General features: G+C 48.3%; 2 protein-coding genes across 3 annotated transcripts in view; both read right to left on the reverse strand.

Annotated features, from left to right (window-relative positions):
- The window catches only part of RBM20 (RNA binding motif protein 20), a 72,960-nt gene that overhangs the window by 19,555 nt on the left and 34,600 nt on the right, over nt 1–18,805 (reverse strand). For both annotated transcript variants that reach the window (XM_012450197.2, XM_012450196.2), the window contains 2 exons: nt 10,038–10,117; nt 7,556–8,225 (listed from right to left, as the gene is read on the reverse strand). In XM_012450197.2, the coding sequence (XP_012305620.2) occupies nt 7,556–8,225; nt 10,038–10,117 (750 nt within the window). The remainder of the gene's footprint in view (nt 1–7,555; nt 8,226–10,037; nt 10,118–18,805) is intronic.
- LOC135273986 (nuclear pore complex-interacting protein family member B13-like) lies at nt 657–5,954 on the reverse strand. Its single transcript, XM_064373882.1, has 2 exons — nt 1,098–5,954; nt 657–796 (listed from the first exon to the last, which is right to left on the reverse strand). Exon 1 carries the CDS (start codon nt 4,134–4,136, stop codon nt 2,871–2,873), a length of 1,266 nt encoding a protein of 421 aa, XP_064229952.1. The 5' UTR covers nt 4,137–5,954; the 3' UTR covers nt 657–796; nt 1,098–2,870.

The raw sequence follows: 18,805 nt of genomic DNA on the forward strand, positions 1-18,805 counted from the left end.
GAAAACTATAGTCTGCAGGCCAAGTCTGACCTGCTGCCTGTTTTTGTATAGCTTGTGAGCTAAGAATGAATTTTGCATGTTTCAATAACTACATTTTAAGTGATTATAGAAGTGCCTACATAAAATCCTCAATTTCACCTCTTGGCCCACACAGGCTAAAGTATTTACTATCTGGTCCTTTGTAGAAAACTTTGTCAACCCCTATGTTAGAAGTTTCTGGGGGATATTCTCCCATGACTTAAACTTTGGCCACCAAATCGATAACTACTCCTGGGCTTTCTAGCGGGCAAGCTGCAGTTCTAGGACATTCTTGGCTGAGGTTCGTTGAAATAAACCACTCTAGTTCTGATTTCTTACAGACACACCCCCTTGAGCTTACTAGGAGCCAGCTGGAGCAGAAGCTCAGGGCTGACTGGTTTCACCAGTTATTACCGGACAGGGACAGATGGTTCAAATCCTCAAGTCCTTTCTCTTTCCAGTGTTTGGTGTGGGAGATTCCACGGAAGGCTTTGCTGAAGTCTACTGTGCTAGCCTGAGTGTAAAGCAGCTACAAATACATTTTTGGCTATTATAGCTTCCACCAACAGGTGACTTTATTTTTATCTCCCTGAATCAACTATCCATGGCCCTCTCTTGTCAAAATAAACAATCCTTACCCTTCCCAAGCAGTTCCTGCAGCCACATTCCCAGATCAACACAGTAAAGGGACCCCCTCCAGTTCAAGTTGGGAGAAGCAGGGATGGTCTTGCCAGCCGGGCTGAAAGCCCTCCACCAAGCAGACCCCTGCTCTTCCTCCCTGCAGGCAAAGGAAACAACTTTTCAGGGCTTCCATTGCTTGCTCTGGGATCACTTCCAGGAGAGAGCAGCAGCTTAAGGGGAACAGACCCCTGCAACGGGTGCCCCCAGCTGCCCATACCAGCTCACAGACTGAGATGTTAGGTGCCAACTGTTGCAAGCTGGGTTCTGCCACCTCAGGATCTGGGCTACTGAACCACTTCCAAACTGGTCTCCCACTTCTGCTCTGTACCCTCCCCCATATTCTTCCCAAGGCAATCAAGAATGATCACTCCAAATTGCAAAAATGATCACATCCTCACCGTATTTTTTCTTTTCTTTTTCTCTGAGATGGAGTGTTACTCTTGTTGTCCAGGCTGGAGTACAATGGCGTGATCTTGGCTCACTGCAACCTCTGCCTCCCGGGTTCCAGTCATTCTGCTGCCTCAGCCCTCTGAGTAGCTGGGATTACAGGCATTTGCCACCGCACCCGGCTAATTTTTTTTTTTTCTTTTTTAATTTTTAGTAGAGACAGGGTTTTACCATGTTGGCCAGGCTGGTCTCAAACTCCTGACCTCAAGTGATCCTCCCACCTCAGTCTCCCAAAGTGCTGGGATTACAGGCATGAGCCACCATGCCTGGCCTCCTCACAGCATTTTCTTGCTTAAATACTTCATTTGCTTTCCCTGGTACTCAGGATAAAGACAAAAATCTTCAGTCTCCCTACAAGGCCCTGCATAGCACAGTCCCTGTTGGTAAGTCGGCCTCACCTCCTGTTACTCTAACTCCAGCTCTCTGCTATGGCAACGCTGGAGCCCTGGAACTGCAAACAGGCCTTTGTGCATGCTGCTCCCGCTGCCTGCTGGCTTCCTTTCACCCAATCAATACTCACCATTCCTCCAAATCTCAACAGTCACAACCCAAGCCGGGAAGCCTCAGATTTACAACAGGCACTCACAGCATTGTGTACCTTCATCTCCTTCTTAGTGCTTCATACTCAAGCTCTTCTGTTCATTTGAGAAATCATTGGATTAGCATTTTTCTCACTAGACTGTGAGCTCTGTGAGCCCAGGAGACATTTCAGTGTCACTAACTGTGACCCCAGCACAGGTGCTCCACAAATATTGGTCAATAAAAGAATGAAATTGGTAGAAGGGGGTGGGGTGAATGACAAGTTTCCACCTGTCTTCCTGCAAGGCTGGATCTTATCTAGGCTCTGAAGTAAGCGTAAGGGTTTTAAAAATCTCCTCAGCCAGGCATCGTGGCTCACGCCTGTCATCCCAGCACTTTGGGAGGCCAAGGTGGATGGATCACGAGGTCAGGAGATCAAGACCATCCTGGCTAACACGGTGAAACCCCCTCTCTACTAAAAATACAAAAAATTAGCAGGGCGTGGTGTCATGTGCCTGTAGTCCCAGCTACTCAGGAGGCTGAGGCAGGAGAATCGCTTGAACCCAGGAGGCAGAGGTTGCAATGAGCTGAGATTGTGCCACTTGGCAATAGAGTGAGACTCCATCTCAAAAAAAAAAAAAAAGAAAAAACCCCTCTTATGGATTGGTTATACCAGGGGTTACATTCTGAGGTTCTTGGATGGCATCTGGTCAACAGGTATGTTTTGGTCTGTACTAGACATTTGTCTTGCTCTAAGAAAAGGGAGATATTTGACAGCATGGCATGCATTCCGGCATGGCAGCCGTAGAATGGAGCTGAGCGGTGGCTCTGGCCCCACAGATGGCACAGCTTCCTCAGTCAGCCATGGTCCCATCACACTGGCCTGGCTTCCCTTCCCTAGGCACCTGGGCCGGCCATCCTCGGACCCCCATCCCAGCAGGACGTAGCAGTGTTTCTTCTCCATGTTTTCCTTATCTGTGACTTGATTTCTTTCCCCCTTCTGTGGCCAGGACTGGGTCTCAGGTATGGAAGCGGCCACCCACAACCACAGCACGCACACTGGCTTCTCCACCAGGGGCACTTTCTCCAGACAGCTCAGGATTTTTTATGAACATGAGCTCTTTAAAGTACTACAATAGCCTTGTGATCACACCCATTTTACAAACAAGAAAACAGGCAGAAGGAAACAGGGTGTGACCTGGTTCTCAGAAACCAGGCCTCTGCCTCCAGAGTCTTGGTCCCGTCCTTCGTACCTTCAGCAGGTACCCACTGGACACCTGCTGTGTGCTAAGCCCTACTCTAAGGACTGGGAACACAGCAGTGAACACAACAGACAAAACTTCCTGCCTTGTGAAAGTTACACATGGCAGCTCGGGGTGACAATAGACACTAAATAAAATAAAGACATTAAGTGATAGGTTTGAAGGTGGCAGATGCTGCCAAAAACAGAAAAGCAGGGAGGGAGAGGAGTGGGTTGGGGTGTTGAGATGGTCTGCAGTGGCAGGAGGGAGAGGCTGGGTTGGGGTGTTGAGATGGTCTGCAGCGGTGGGAGGGAGAGGATGGGTTGGGGTGTTGAGATGGTCTGCAGTGGTGGGAGGGAGAGGATGGGTTGGGGTGTTGAGATGGTCTGCAGTGGTGGGAGGGAGAGGATGGGTTGGGGTGTTGAGATGGTCTGCAGTGGTGGGAGGGAGGGGAGTGGGTTGGGGTGTTGAGATGGTCTGCAGTAGTGGGAGGGAGAGGCTGGGTTGGGGTGTTGAGATGGTCTGCAGTGGTGGGAGGGAGGGGAGTGGGTTGGGGTGTTGAGATGGTCTGCAGTGGCGGGAGGGAGAGGATGGGTTGGGGTGTTGAGATGGTCTGCAGTGGTGGGAGGGAGAGGATGGGTTGGGGTGTTGAGATGGTCTGCAGTGGCGGGAGGGAGGGGAGTGGGTTGGGGTGTTGAGATGATCTGCAGTGGTGGGAGGGAGAGGATGGGTTGGGGTGTTGAGACAGTCTGCAGTGGCGGGAGGGAGAGGCTGGGTTGGGGTGTTGAGACGGTCTGCAGTGGTGGGAGGGAGAGGATGGGTTGGGGTGTTGAGACGGTCTGCAGTGGCGGGAGGGAGAGGCTGGGTTGGGGTGTTGAGATGGTCTGCAGTGGTGGGAGGGAGAGGATGGGTTGGGGTGTTGAGATGGTCTGCAGTGGCGGGAGGGAGGGGAGTGGGTTGGGGTGTTGTGATGGCCTGCAGTGGCGGGAGGGAGAGGATGGGTTGGGGTGTTGAGATGATCTGCAGTGGCGGGAAGAAGAGGAATGGGTTGGGTGTTGAAATCGTATGTAGTGGCCAAGGAAAATGGAGAATGTGGGCATGAGTGAAAACAAAAGAGGTGAGCAGCAAGCCGGGTAGATTTGCGGCTCCTTGGCAGCAGCAGCACCTGTGAAGGCGCTGAGGCGGGAGGTACCCAGTCACTGGAAGGACAGCAAGCCCTGCTGCCTTCATTCCCGAGTTCAGTTGTCACCTGTTGTCTGACTCCTGGGGAAGCCCTGTGGGGTCTGGCTTTTCTCGAGTTCATCATACAGAGTTTGAGGACAGTGCAAAATACTCTATGTTCTGCTGTCATTCCAACACACAGTGTTGGACCCCTGGCTCCAAACCTACAGAAACATTCTGTGAGGGGCCCCAGTAAGTCCTTACTGACCCCACTCCAGGGCTGTAAGAGGCAGAGCCAACCTGACCGACAGAACTGTGGGGAAACCCTTGGGGCTTTCTGAGACTCTTTTTCCATCAGGGGCTCTGTGGATGACACATAGTGTCTCCTTACATGAGCAGTGTTATAGAAGCCGATGAGAGCAGGGTGGTGAATCCGTAGGAGGAATGGGGTGGCCGGAGCAGAGTCTCAGGAGTGTGAGTAGAAGCGAGGGGAGCAGCTCCACCCCTCAGCCTTGGGGGACAGAGGGTTGGCAGGCTGGTGGTAGCCACATGAAGCCCAGGCTTTCCTTGAGCCCCTGCCAACTCTTGCTCTCTGCCCATCACCCATCACCAGCAACTTGGCCACCTCCAAGCAGATATACTTTTAAAAATGTCCACTGGTTCACCAGGTCCTTGGAACCGAGTTCAAGTCCTTGCTGAGGCACACTGTGTCTTCTATGAGCCCACCTCACCCTCTTCCCTAATCTCATCTCCTGTGCTTCCCCTTGCTGTGCCAGTTAGGACAAATTGTGGCCAACTCTGTAATGGGTGAAAAAAGATTACCAGTGTGCTTTCACTGGAATGCTGGGCATTTGTCTAGCACATCCTTTCAGGGTCTCTGATTCTATACGAGTCTGCACCTTTCATTATGTTGAACTGAGCTATTTTACAACTGTATAAGTTGCAGAAATTAGATCCTAATACAAATGATTCTTGTTCCTAGAGATGCAAATGAATTGTCTCTGCTGGAGATGCAACTGATTCCCGGCCCCTGTGGAAGGGGCCACTTTTACACCTATTAGCAAATTCATTTCCGCATTCCTGATTGCCTGTATATGTGGCCTGCTCTTTGGATTCTCTTTTGAGTTGGTTTTTGGATCGTATGATGCCCTCATTAACCAATGAGTTGAATAAAACCTTTGATATGTATTCATTATATATTTGCACCAGAGTCATGATTTTACTCTTTAAAAATATTATTCCTAATATGCCCTAAAGATGCAGCCATGCCAAATATCTCTAGAGTATTCAAAACAGTCTTTCTTTTTCACTTTTGCCCTTGCTGCTGCTTCTAACAAGAACCCCGGCTGGGCACAGTGGCTCATGCCTGTAATCCCAGTACTTTGGGAGGCCGAGGTGGGTGGATCATGAGGTCAGGAGTTTGAGACCAGCCTGACTAACTTGGTGAAGCCCCATCTCTACTAAAAATACAAAAATTAGCCAGGCATGGTGGTGTGTGCCTATAATTCCAGCTACTACTCAGGAGGCTGAGGCAGGAGAATCACTTGAACCCGGGAGGTGGAGGTTTCAGTGAGCCAAGACCACACCACTGTACTCCAGTCTGAGCAACAGAGCGAGACTCTATCTCAAGGAAAAAAAAAAAAAAAGAGCCCAAACTGCTTTTTCTGCTTTTAATACTCAGGTCAAATGTCACCTTCTCTGAGCAGCTCTTCTCCTATCCCTGTGCAGAGTTAATAATTGCCCACAAGGCAGCTCATCTGCGGTAAATGCCAACGTGAGTCCCACTGTATGCAAATTATTTATTTATTTTTTTTTGAGATGGAGTTTTACTCTTGTTATCCAGGCTGGAGTGCAATGGCGCGATCTCGGCTCACCGCAACCTCCGCCTCCTGGGTTCAGGCAATTCTCTTGCCTCAGCCTCCTGAGTAGCTGGGACTACAGGCACGCGCCACCATGCCCAGCTAATTTTTTTGTATTTTTAGTAGAGACAGGGTTTCACCATGTTGACCAGGATGGTCTCGACATGTTGACCTCGTGATCCACCCGCCTCGGCCTCCCAAAGTGCTGGGATTACAAGTATGAGCCACCGCACCCGGCCACAAATTATTTTTATATTAATAGGTCTGTTTCCACCACTGGACTTCCTTCTCTGCTGTAACATGGACTGTGTCTTATTCACCTGTGGCTCGCCAACACCTAGCACGCCACCTGGCAAAGTGGCACTGCAACTATTCATGTCGGAATGAATGCTGAAGTAGCATCCAAAAGGCTGACTCGTTAGTGTTCATGGAGTTGAGATTTGGGCTCCTTATTTGGACTTAGTATTGTCACCAACTCCCAGGTCAGAATGACTAGAAGATATGTGTGGAGGCTTTTAAAAATCAGGCTCCTTATGAAGATTGCCAAACCTCACTTATCCCACCCCTACTTAAATACAGAAGGCTCTGGCAAGAAGGAAGTATAAGCCAAGTTAGAATCTAAACCTGGTACCCAGGATCCTCTTTGTGACACCCCCGTGTGAACTGAAGTACTGATACAAGTCCTCAGACTTTTCAGATGCTGGAATGAAGGTGCCAGCCAATTGCCATCCTTTTTCTTTTTTTTTTTTTTTTTTTTGGAGATGGAGTTTCGCTCTTGTCACCCAGGCTGGAGTGCAATGGCATGATCTCGGCTCATTGCAACCTCCACCTCCCGGGTTAAAGTGATTCTCCTGCCTCAGCCTCATGAGTAACTGGGAGGCATGTGCCACCACACCTGGCTAATTTTTGTATTTTTAGTAGAGACGAGGTTTTACCATGTTGGCCAGGCTGGTCTCGAACTCCTAACCTCAGGTGATCTGCTTGCCTCGGCCTCCCAAAGTGCTGGGAATACAGGTGTGAGCTGCTGTGCACTTTTTATTAGAGTGGAGGTAAAACACTGTGGCCAGCCCTGGGCACCCAGTTTAACTTAGTGGGTGGTGACGGCTTCTCCTTTACCGCCTCTCATCAGAGCTCCAGGATTGGTAAATGATTTTGGCAGGAGGGAGACAGAATGGACCAAATATTTAATCTCCCTTGGCAGACTCTTCGGGTGCAAACACCTCAGGGCCACTCCTTACTGGACAAACAGGACTACGGGCCTTTCCATCATGTCCCGCCCTAAGTTCTAGTAAAGGCAACAAGTGCTGTGGGATTTGGGGCCAGATCTCCTGGGCATAATTCTGTGTCTGCCATTTCCTGACTGTGTGTTGTTGAACAAATAAGGTAAGCTCTCTGTGCCTCAGTTTCCTCATCTACAGTAACAACAGTACCAAGCTCAAAAGTTTGTATTCAAAACCTGGGAGGATTAAATGAGTTCATTGAGATTAAGTGTCTCACAGAGTGCCTAGCACATAGTAAATAGCCAGTAAATGTTCATTCATTCAATAAATGTTCATCATAATCATATTATCACAATTATTCTCCTTCAGGGCCTGCCTTGCCTTACCTGGGGAAGAGACTGATCATTACCTCATTCTCTGCCATTGTGTTTTCTTTTCTATCGTCAGCTCCTTCTTGGTCTCTATCAGGTCTCTTGGTTTTATTTTTCTCATTCTGCTTGGACTTGGCGCCCTCAGGGGCCCTAGTGACCTTTGGCCCCAGCCCATCTTCCTTGCCCGAGTCATCAGGATGGGGGTGTCTGCTTTCCCGCAGCCTGGCCTCCTCTTTCCTCCTGGACCTCCCGAGGGCATCCTGCTGCTGCTTCAGATACTTGTCCGACTTGGCTTTAGGCTCTTTCCGGTAGTAGCCGTCTTCGCGGCTTTTGTAGCTGAACCCAGCGTGGGGCGGGTTGGGAGACCCAGACCTCAGGTACTTTTCCCGGTGGGGCCTCCCTCCTTCCGGTCGCTCGTCCAACTCCGCCTTGTCCAGTTGCCGGGGGTGGTGTTTACGATCATGTGTCCAGGGGTCCGTCCTGTCCCTCTTGTCATCACCGTTCTCCCTCCAGGGAGCCGGGTCTCGTTCTTCCTCCCTCCTGGCATAGGGAGAGTGCTCCCAGGAGTCGCGGCCATTGCCCCAGTCAGCCCGGGAGGGGCCTGGAGGGCTGTGGGAAGAGCTGCAGGAGGTGAAGCTCGGAGTGTGGGACCTCGGGGAGAGTGACCGGCTCACTGGACTACGAGACCGTGGCCTTTCTGGGCCATATCTGAGAGGGAGACAAGAAGCAGGATTTAGAATCCTCACACCTCCTATCCCACCCCACCCACACACAGATACACAGTCTCTCTCTGAGATATACTGTGCACGTGACTGTGCACCCTCTTAACTCCCAACTGTACAGAACCACAGACGGTGCTTGGAAAGAAAGCCTTTTCCTCCCTCCTGGCCTCTGCGAGGAGGACTTTTCCTAAGTACAGCACTGGCCGCGGCTCCACCCCTTCACTCTTTCTGCTTCTGGGAACTAGGAAGAAGAACTGGGTTTCTTTGGCTCGGCTCCAGCTTGCCTTCTCTTAGAAGTGAGCTATGCTCAGGGAGTGGACCTCTGACTCTCCTCCTGGGAGTGTGCAGGGTGGGTACCGGGGGGCAAGACTGCCCTAGTCCAGCCTAGTGGGTAAGGCTGCTTAACCCTGGGTGCCATTAGCCAGCCTCTTAGCTGCAAGACTTGAAGCCACACCTACATTTGGGCTCTATCAGAATAAAGCCAACCTCTTAGCCTCCACTTTTCTCATGAATTTCTCAGGTCAGTTTATGCATGGAAAAACGATGCTAATTATTGGGGAAGGCAGCTCAGAGGTTAGAAAAAGAATTAGGAAGACATTTTAGTGTTGGAAGAGACTCTAGAACTCTGACCTACACATGTTTGAGATGAAAAAACTGAAACCCAGATGAGGACCCCAAACTGTGTAAGGTTCAGAGCAAGACTTCCTAAACCCCCTCCACTCTGCTGCAGAATTACAGGGGGCAAGATGTGGTTTCACATGTCTTTAAAACACCCAAATAACTACAATTTTAACAAAACAGACAAACGAATAAACAAATACAGATTCTAAGCCTGAACAGTTACATAGAATGATACAGTAAACAAATACAGATTCCAAGCCTGAACAGTTACATACAGTGACATACACATACACAGATACACATACACTCTGAAGGCTGTTTGGTTATTAAGCAGGTCAACTGAGTCATATATCCGATATTCTAAAAGGATGGGCAAATACAGGAAAACCACGCAGCCCTCACTGACCAGGAGACACCGAGGAGCATCTTGCTAGGACCGGGCTGCCTTGACCATCATGGGGGACACAGCCTGGGCTTGCGCCCTCTACAGGGAAGTGAGAGCACCGCCTGCGGCCACCCCAGCAAGAATCCCAGGACGTGCTAGCCAGGTGCCTGCTCCTGCAGTTTTCTGCCTTGGCTCTCCACAGGGACTATCTTTGTAGGGGAGTGACAGTGGTCAACTTGTAGCCCCAGCTTGGCCTGATCACAAACTTCGGTTGGAAGAAATAGGTTGGAAAACTGAATATATTCAATGTTCAGAGAAAGTGACTGTTGAAGTAACTGATTGTTTTTTTTGAACCATATACATTCTACTTTGTACATCTACATTCAGCTCATGAAAAACCAAGAGCTGGCTCTAAACAGAAACCACATGTACACACACACACACACACACACACACACACACACACACACACTACTTTTAGGCTGTTTTAGTAGGGTGTAGACTTGCCCCAAAGGGCCAAATATTAACAGAACTTTTCGTATATTATTTTTCAGCAAAGGTGGAACAGATGAAGGGAAGCCCAGCATTCTCCCGAGGTTAACCTGAGCAGCATGTCTGAACTGAACTGCTGTTTCTCATGGGGAACATGGAAAGGTGGGACCCAGGAAAGCAAATAGATGGGTTAGGGGCAAGAGCAGGGCACAGTGTGACTGAAACACCCCTAAGAATGAGAAACAGGAGTGTGTTCCCACTACCCAGAACCTGCCTGGAGACTTAGGGCTGGGGCCTCACCTGTCTGCTTCCCGGAACAGGTCCCTCTCCCTCTGGGAATGGATGTCCTGGATGATGGCAGCCACGGCCTTCCCGGGTTTCTAGCAAAGTCAGAGAGATCACCATCAGATCAGAGATGGCCTTGCAAACACCAGAGGGAAGCAGCTCTGACCTGGGTCGTTCATTGCCTGGTCCGCCAAAAGGGACAATGTGCCTTGTGTAGGGAAGACAAAAAGTATAAACCAATGGATGAGTGTGAGTATGATGCTGAACCGGGTAGGGCCGAGCGAGCCAGAGAACACTGAGTGGTCCATCGAGCTGGGGAAGGAAGGAGCCTGGTGTTCACATCCACCTGCTGGGGACAAGCAGCATTTGTTAATACCCACCTCTGCCCGAATAAAAACAATTTAAAATGTGAAAGAAAGACAGAGAGAGAAGGATGGAGGGAGGGAGGGAGGGAGGGAAGGAAGGTAGGCAGGCATGCATTATAAACTTGGAGATACTTGAAGATCATTGATCGCAGCCTCCACCTTTTAGATCTGTAGAAACTTAAAGCCAGAGAGGTCGAGGCAGGGTCTCTGCCACCTTGTGTTCCATGCAGATGGTGACTCTTGGAGTTGTGCTGGGTTAAGAAACACTTCAAGGTCACACAGATAGTGAAAAGAATCAGGACCTGACACCAGGTATTTAAACTCCAAGTTTCTTTCCATGCCCTGTGCCCCCATCAACACCTCATGTGCAGGGATCGGCTGATGCTCAAAGTAAATCTGTGAGGAGGATGGCATAGCTGGGAGTCAGGCTTCACAGCTGAGGACAGTTGCCAGCCAGAGCTCCACCCTTCCTAGAGATGATTAGATGGGGGCTATGCCAGGACAGGACCAACCCCAGCCCCCCGTTCCCAACCAAAGCCCTTTCCTAAACCCAGAATGGACATATGATAACCAAAATAAGTAAATAATAAATGATTTTTAGAAAGAAATTCATAAGCACAAAAGACAAGTCAGGAGCATCTTCCTAAAGACTGTGCAGAATTCATCCCTTAGATAAAAATCTACCGAGCAGGGTGAATTTTATGGAATGTGAGTTATATCTCAATAAATAAAGCTGAATTTTTTAAAAGACTAAGACTAAAAACCCTCAGTCGATTTAAACTTTTGATAATGGCTTTTATTAAATTTAATCAACTGCTTTTTCTCCTTGATGTTTTCTACGTAATTTACAAACAGCAATTTTCTTTTTCTTTAAAGAAACGGGGTCTTGTTCTGTCACTCAGGCTGGAGTGCAGTGGCCCAATCACAGCTCACTGAAAGCCTCAACCTCCCAGGCTCAAGTGATCCTTCCACTTTAGGCTCCGAAGTACCTGGGACTACAGGGGCTCACCACCACGCCTGGCTAATTTTTTTAGTTTTTATAAAGACTGGGTCTTGCTATATTGCCAGGGCTGATCTTGAACTCCTGGGCTCAAGTGATCCTCCCACCTTGGCCTCCCAAAGTGCAGGGATTATAGACATGAACCACCACGCCCAGCTAAATCATGCAATAAGAGCCATACAAATGTTTAAAAGCATCAGTATCTCATTTGACAGATGGGAAACCCAGGTCCAGAGATGTGATCTAGCTGCACTAGCACGGTATGAGTACTCTGAGTGGTGTGGTTGATTATCTGTTATTGTTGAGATAGAGGGTTGGGCTGGGAAAAACACAGAGTAAAGGTGAGAATGAAGGAGGAGCTGCCTCTGCAGTTTCAGGGAGAGAGGTCAGCGCTAGGACACAGGGAAGAGACATAAAATGTTCAAGTGAGGGAGGGACCTCTTGTCATATGGAGATGCTAAATGAAAGAAAGTCAAAGAGAAGGCAGTGACTCCTTTATCTGTGCTTGTGAAGAAGTGAGAGGTTAAGAAGTCAGCCAACCCCCCATTCAAGAAAAGGCCCAGGAACTCAGCACTGGGCAGGATGTCCACTGGAAAAGGCACCACAACTTTGGCAAATGGTCCCTTATGTCAAATGAGCTGTAGAGATTGACCTTCTATGAAGCACATGAAGGGGCCACCTGCAAATAACCAGATCACCCAAGATTCACACTGGCCTCCAGCACCTCAGCCACTTAAACTGGACCACAAGCAGAGACCCAAGGCCAAACAAGGATAGAAACCAAGGCTGTTTGCATCGGCCAAAAAGAAGGCTGCTGCCCAGGATGTCTCCTTCTACCCCACCATGTGACTAGAGATCAGCCAGAGCTGGTTATCACTTGGGGTAGAAGAAGGCGGCTCATTTGGAGCTGACTGTACTTAATGTGGATCCCACCAAGCAGGTCTTCCTCCTGCCTGTCCACCCTGGGCCACACAATGGATTCCAGCTACTGTATCATCAAGGGAAAGCCAGGTGGGATGGCTGGTCCCTGAGAGGACCTGCCTCAGTCCTGCCTTCACACAGGCACCAAGGGAGCAGCAGAGCTTGGGAAAGCTGGTGGGAGCCATCAGGATCAAGACAATGTCATGAGATTTGCCATCTCCCTTGACAGCACAACCCAGTTCCCTCCCAAATCTGTGGCTTGCACTGCCAAGCTAGAACAGACCAAGGGTAAAGAATGTGCCCCCAAACTGAGATAAATGTACATGTCAGCTCTTCAGAACATAAAAATAAAATTCCCCATGGGGGTTGGATTGGGAACTTCCTGTTGTAAAAAGAGTCTCCAAGATTCCAGTTTTCTTCTGCTTTTCTGGAACCTCATATCCTCCTGATTATTTCCTCCAGCCCAGATCCAGGAAAAACAGAAGTGGGAGGAGGATGCCCTTGGCAGAGCGCGGCTGAGGTTTTGCAAATTACCCAGGACAGAGTGACTGTGAGGGTGGGGCTCAGGCGCATGGGGGCAGGAGCAGGTCAGGCCAATGTCAGGGCCAGAGGCATTCCTCGAGCTCTTGGTCCCTTCTGCACCTTGGTTATCACAGACAGCACCCCCAGGCCCTTCCCCTCTGAGTGCCCCCTGATGAGGGGCAGAGCAGGCTGATAAGACACCCCAGATGAAAACATCCTCTAGTGGCCCATGCAGTTTCCCAGGGCTCAAAGAGGTACAGTTAGAGTGACCTAGAAGAGCCTCTTTTTGGCTTAAACGTTCCTCTGCCCCTTATTTTCCTAACCACAGAACCTCCTCCTGGGGTCACTTTCAGCCCAGCACCTCCTGGAGTTACTTCTGTCTGGATCCCAGGTCCCCACTGAGGGTCCCCTGGACTGATGATCTTTATACAGCCAACACCAGCACAGAGCCTGGCATGGAACAGGTGCTCCCTAAGACCCATCCCAGGATGCAGGGCTGGAGAGATGGACGGATGTGGCTGCAGAGAATGAATACGAATCTGCAAATGCTACACACTGGGGCTTGTGGTCACAGGCATTGTGATCCCTCCTGAGCATCAGAGCATCTGTTCTGCTATTTTAGGTGGTAATTACAAATTGTTTGTGCTCTCTGGACCAGCTGCTATCTGAAAAGGGGACAGAAGTAGCCGAAGATTTTCAGATAAGATAATCGACTTCTGAAAGCCCTAAGAAAATTCTCCCCACCTTCCTCTTTGGCCAGCCTCTGTATCCTGTGGTTAAAGGTATAAAGAGGGCAGGTGAAACAAAGTTGTAATCACCCCAGAAAAATTGAAATAGGAGAGAATAGAGTATGATAAAATTTTGGTTACCTTATTATAGAAAATTTCAAACATACAGAAAAGTAGGGAGAATGGTTTACTGAACCCCCAAGAATCCACTACCCATCTTCAACAATGCTAACCAATCTTGCTGCATCTTGACATGGTCTGGTTCTGTGGCCCACCCAAATCTCATGTTCAATTGTAATCCCAAATGGTGAAGGTGGGCCCGGTAGGAGGTGACTGGATTATGCGGGTGGTTTTTAATGTTTAGCACCATTCCCCTAGTACTGCTCTTGTGATAGAGTTCTCATGAGATCTGGTTGTTTAAAAGTGTGTAGCATCTCCCTGCTCCCACTCTTCCTCCTGCTCTGGCCACGAAAGACACGCCTACTTCCCCTTTGCCTCCCTAGCCATGCTTCCTGTACAGCCTGTGGAACCGTGAGCCAATTAAACCTCTTTTCTTCATAAATTACCCACCCAGGTAGTTCTTTTTTTTTTTTTTTTTTTTTGAGATGGTGTCTCACTCTGTGGCCCAGGCTGGAGTGCAGTGGAACAGTCTCGGCTCACTGCAACCTCTGTCTTCTGGGTTCAAGTGATTCTCCTGCCTTAGCTTCCTGAGTAACTGGGATTACAGGTGCGTGCCACCACACCCAGCTAATTTTTGTATTTTAAGTTTAGGTTTCATCATGTTGGCCAGACTTGTCTTGAACCCCTGACCTTGAGTGATTCGCCCACCTCAGACTCCCAAAGTGCTGGGATTACAGGTGTGAGCCACCGTGAGGTAGCTCTTTATAGCAGTGTGAGAATGGACTAATACACATCTGTACTCACCACCCTCTTTCCCCACTTCCAACATTATTTTGAAGCAAAGGTCAGACATTGTTATCTTTTTATCCATTCTGTGTGATCCCGCTCAACAATCCCACAAGGGACCATCTACAGCGCTCAGAGTTAACCCATCATGCTGCTTTTAAGACAGGGGTGAGATTCCAAGCCCCATGCAGTCCTAGAAAAGTGCTGGCATATTAAGAGGGAGGCACCACAACTTGGAATCTCAACCCAGGAAGAGCAGCCCCAGCTCTTCCCCCACCTGGCTGGGTCACCCAGGATCAAGGCTCATTGCCTATGGGAAATGCTTTCTCCACCTGTAAAGGTGGGTTAATGAGGCCCATCTGGCATCCACCAAAAGCCTCAGGGCATGGCAGGCTATACACATAAAAGTCACAGAGTGCTTGGCCAACATGAGGGAGCTGCTGGAGAGTTTCATGCCCTCTGACGACTCCACAACTGTTTTGCACACTTCAAGAGTCCTAGGAAGATGCTGAAACCTTCCAGATGAGCCCAGAACTCACCTCAGCCCGATCCTGTCGAGGCAGCCCTGACTGTTTCAACGTGACCAGGCTTTCTAGGCTCGACATCCTCACTCACCCTCCTCCTGCCTGGAAGCCTCTTCTCTCTTTAGCTAATTCTCCTCTTCTTCAAGGTCTTGCTTCAGAATTTCCTCCCTTTTATACACCCCTCAGTCACACTACCTTTTGCCATGGAACTTCTGGTAGCTCCCGTACTTATGCACTCATGTTTAAGTCTTGTGCAATTTTGCACAAGAATAATTTGTCTCCCAGTTGGAGAGTGAACTCTTCTCCCCAAGTTAGAACCATGCCTTGTATGCTTTGTAACTATTAGTACATAGAGAAGACTCTCAATCATCTTCCCAACTGAGAGCACCATGGACCATTCACAAGACTGCTTCCCAGGGCCAGAAGCCCCCTCTGTAGTGAGGAGACTGGCAAGACCAGTGACTCCGAAACCAGGTCCTCTGCCCTCAAAAGCACCTGGGAGTCTCATTCCCACCCTAAGGCTATTGAAGGAGAATCTCTGGGCAAGAGGACACCCCCACAAAAAACCCCCTGATGACTCTCTGATGAAGCGACTGGGAGACACTGATTTAAAAATTATTCCAAGTTCTCATCTGCATCAAAGAAATTATGATTCCATACTTATTGACAAAGTTTCTATAGAACAACCCAGAAAATATTCCAATCGTCTTGTCCAGGTCTGCAGGAAGAAGGGAACTCACTTTTTATTGTTCCTTCAGGTTCTCCCTTTCTCATTCATTTTACATATTTAGGAAACATCTGTTCTGTGGAAAGTTCTGCCTCAAATACACTGAGGAACAGAACCCTTGCCACAGGAAGTATGGGGGGAGATAAGATATGTGCATGAGAAAATATTCAAGAGAGGAAATGAGAAATACCTGAAAATCTCTCCTTTCTCTCCCTGCATTTTGCTTGGTGAGCAAAAGATAAAGTTAGAGGAGAAAGAGCAATCAGAATTTCTCCCCACCTCTGCTAACCCTGGTGGGACCTCACATGTGGCCCCTTTGGCCCAGAGACACACATGGATACAGTGTTTGCCCTGTACCTCCCAGTAGCCACTCTCCCTCCTCCTGACAGCAGCTGTTCCTTCCTCCTCTTGCTCCAGAGCTCTATGTGGGTCTTTGCCCCAGCTTGGAGGATGTAGCAGATGACACGGGTCCAGCTAATCACAGCATGGCCTAGGCCTGGCCAGAGATGAATTCAGGGATGTGCAACGGTGCTAAGCTGGTCCCGTCAGAGTGACTCTCTCAAAAGTCCCAGGACTTTTGTGGGAGCTTCTAGGAAAAACTTTGGCTTCATCTTGTTGAAGGAAATGGAAGGGGGAGAAAGAACCGCTGGGGTCACTGTAGCCATCATGCCACCTAGAGGAGAGAGCCTGGCCCATCCCAGGGAGCCCCCAATAAACAAAGCCAAAAGAGCAGAGGGCAGAGTGGAGGGAAACCAAGTCCTCATGAAGGTGTCTGTGTCCTGAATCCAGCCATACCTGCAGCCAGAGTTATTCCCGGACTTTTCATTTACATGAATTCATATATATATATATATATATATGTATTTTTTTTTAAACTTAAGCCGACATGCTTAATGGAGATGAATTTCTGTTACTTGTAGAGAGAGTTGCAGCTGATTCATATCAACATAGGGACCATAAAGCACGCATTACTATGTAGTGGGAACATACTCCAAGATGTTTTCGCATCTGTTATTCCATGCGACCTTCACAATGACACCAAGAGGGAATATGGCAGCTTGGAGAGCAGAAAAGCCCTGCTAAATATCAGAAAACAATGTTTAAAGTGTGCTCTGAGGACCAGCAGCTGCGTCTCTTGGGACCTCGTTAGAAATACACAATATCAGCACTGCGCTAGACACGCTGAATCAAACTGCATTTTAACGACATCCACGAGTGATTTGTAGACACACTGAAGCCTGAGAAACTCTGTTAGAATACTATCTCTGCTGCTTCCCGGCTGGGTGACTATATGCAAATTACTTGATTTCTCAGGTTTTTTTTCATGCAGACAACAGACATCATAATAACACACTATAACAATGCAGCTTTCGTACAAAACTGAAACTACTGAGTTTTAATTGTAGCTCTTCCAGTAGCTAAATACAATCCTGGGCAAGTTAGTGAACTTCTATTAGCTTCAGATTCCTCATCTGTAAAGCTGAGATAATAATACCTGTCTAACAGGACTGATGTCAGGATTAAATAATGTATGTAAATTGGTTGATATATTACTTGTCCCAGAGTACCAGGACTCAATTAAAGGTATATATTATTGTTGTACTCTGATAATTACTGCTATTATCCACCCTATACACCTCACAGGGTAGGGTGATTATGAGACTCAAAAGATAACATATGAAAAAAATGCTTAAAGCCACATAACTCAAGTATGGTCCTTTCCTGATCTGGAAACTGAGGTTCACAGAGGTTAAGCAACTTGTCAAAGCTCACTAAAGCAGGAAGGGGTAGAGCCCAGGCTGACATCACCGCCTTCCAGTCTGGCATAGGTCACACGGTTGTCGGCGGTTCTATGTTTATTTGCTTTTTCTCCCACCAGACTGAGCTCCTCACCGGCTTGCTACCTCTACTTCCGCGGCACCTGGCCCAGCTCCACCCGTGGTGAGCCCTCAGTGAACATTTGCTGAAAGCATCTGACCTCTTTAACCCATGGTTTTTGCACCACCCCAAACTATCTCCCTTAGGAAGGTATTACTATGCTTTGGTACTTTAAGAAGCCAATTACTGCTGTTAATCCTAATTATAAACTTGTGACAACATCTCATTTGGAGACCAAAGCTCTACTGGGAACTTAGTGTAGAAATTCACTTCCAGGCCTCAGGGGAGAATCCAGGAGAACAGGAAATTTGGCTGGATACAAAATGGGGTGGGATCCTTACTTGTCTGAAAGTAGCAATATACTTTCATTAGAAAAAAAAATAAACAAAAAACAAGCCAGGTTCTGCCTGAAGGAGAACTGTTAGCAACGGAACTTCAGAGGCAATGATGCAAGTGCCGCGGATTCAGGACTCTGGAAGCTGGTTGACACAGTGCTCATCTACAGAGGTAGACCTGTCAGAATGTCAGCACTAGCCAGAAACATCCACTGAGTCTTTGTCTTTTGACTTCAACTCTGAAGGTGGATTAAGGCCTGTGGTTCTTGGACAAAGTGGACCCTAAGTCAATGTGGAATGAGCTAGAGTAAACAGGAAAAAATCCCTATTAAATGGAATGGTAGAAAGCACAAAATAAGAGGGTAGATTTAAACACAAATATAGCCTTAATTACAAGGAATCCAAGTGGACTTGGTGCTCCAGTTAAGAGAACTCCTGGAAACCATTAAGAAGACACAATGCTGAGGCTGAGGTGGGCAGATCATGAGGTCAAGAGATTGAGACCATCCTGGCCAACATGGTGAAAGCCCGTCTCTACTAAAAAAAATACAAAAATTAGCTGGGCATGGTGGCATGCGCCTGTAGTCCAAGCTACTCGGGAGGCTGAGGCAGGAGAATTGCTTGAACCCAGGAGGCGGAGGTTGCAGTGAGCTGAGATCGCGCCACTGCACTCCAGCCTGGCGACAGAGCGAGACTCCGTCTCCAAAAAAAAAAAAAGAGACACAATGCAAAGGAAAAGCATGAGCAAACAACTTGAAAAGAAACATCCCACCACAGAAGATCCAGATGGAACAGTCAATAAACAGACGAAAAATTTTATGCCCAATTAGGAGAATAAAATATAAAGCTGTGATAAACCATGATACTCTCCCAAGAC

The sequence above is a fragment of the Aotus nancymaae genome, unplaced genomic scaffold (assembly GCF_030222135.1).
Source record: "Aotus nancymaae isolate 86718 unplaced genomic scaffold, 86718_ANA_hifiasm-v0.15.2.pri h1tg000010l, whole genome shotgun sequence".
Lineage (NCBI taxonomy): Eukaryota > Metazoa > Chordata > Mammalia > Primates > Aotidae > Aotus > Aotus nancymaae.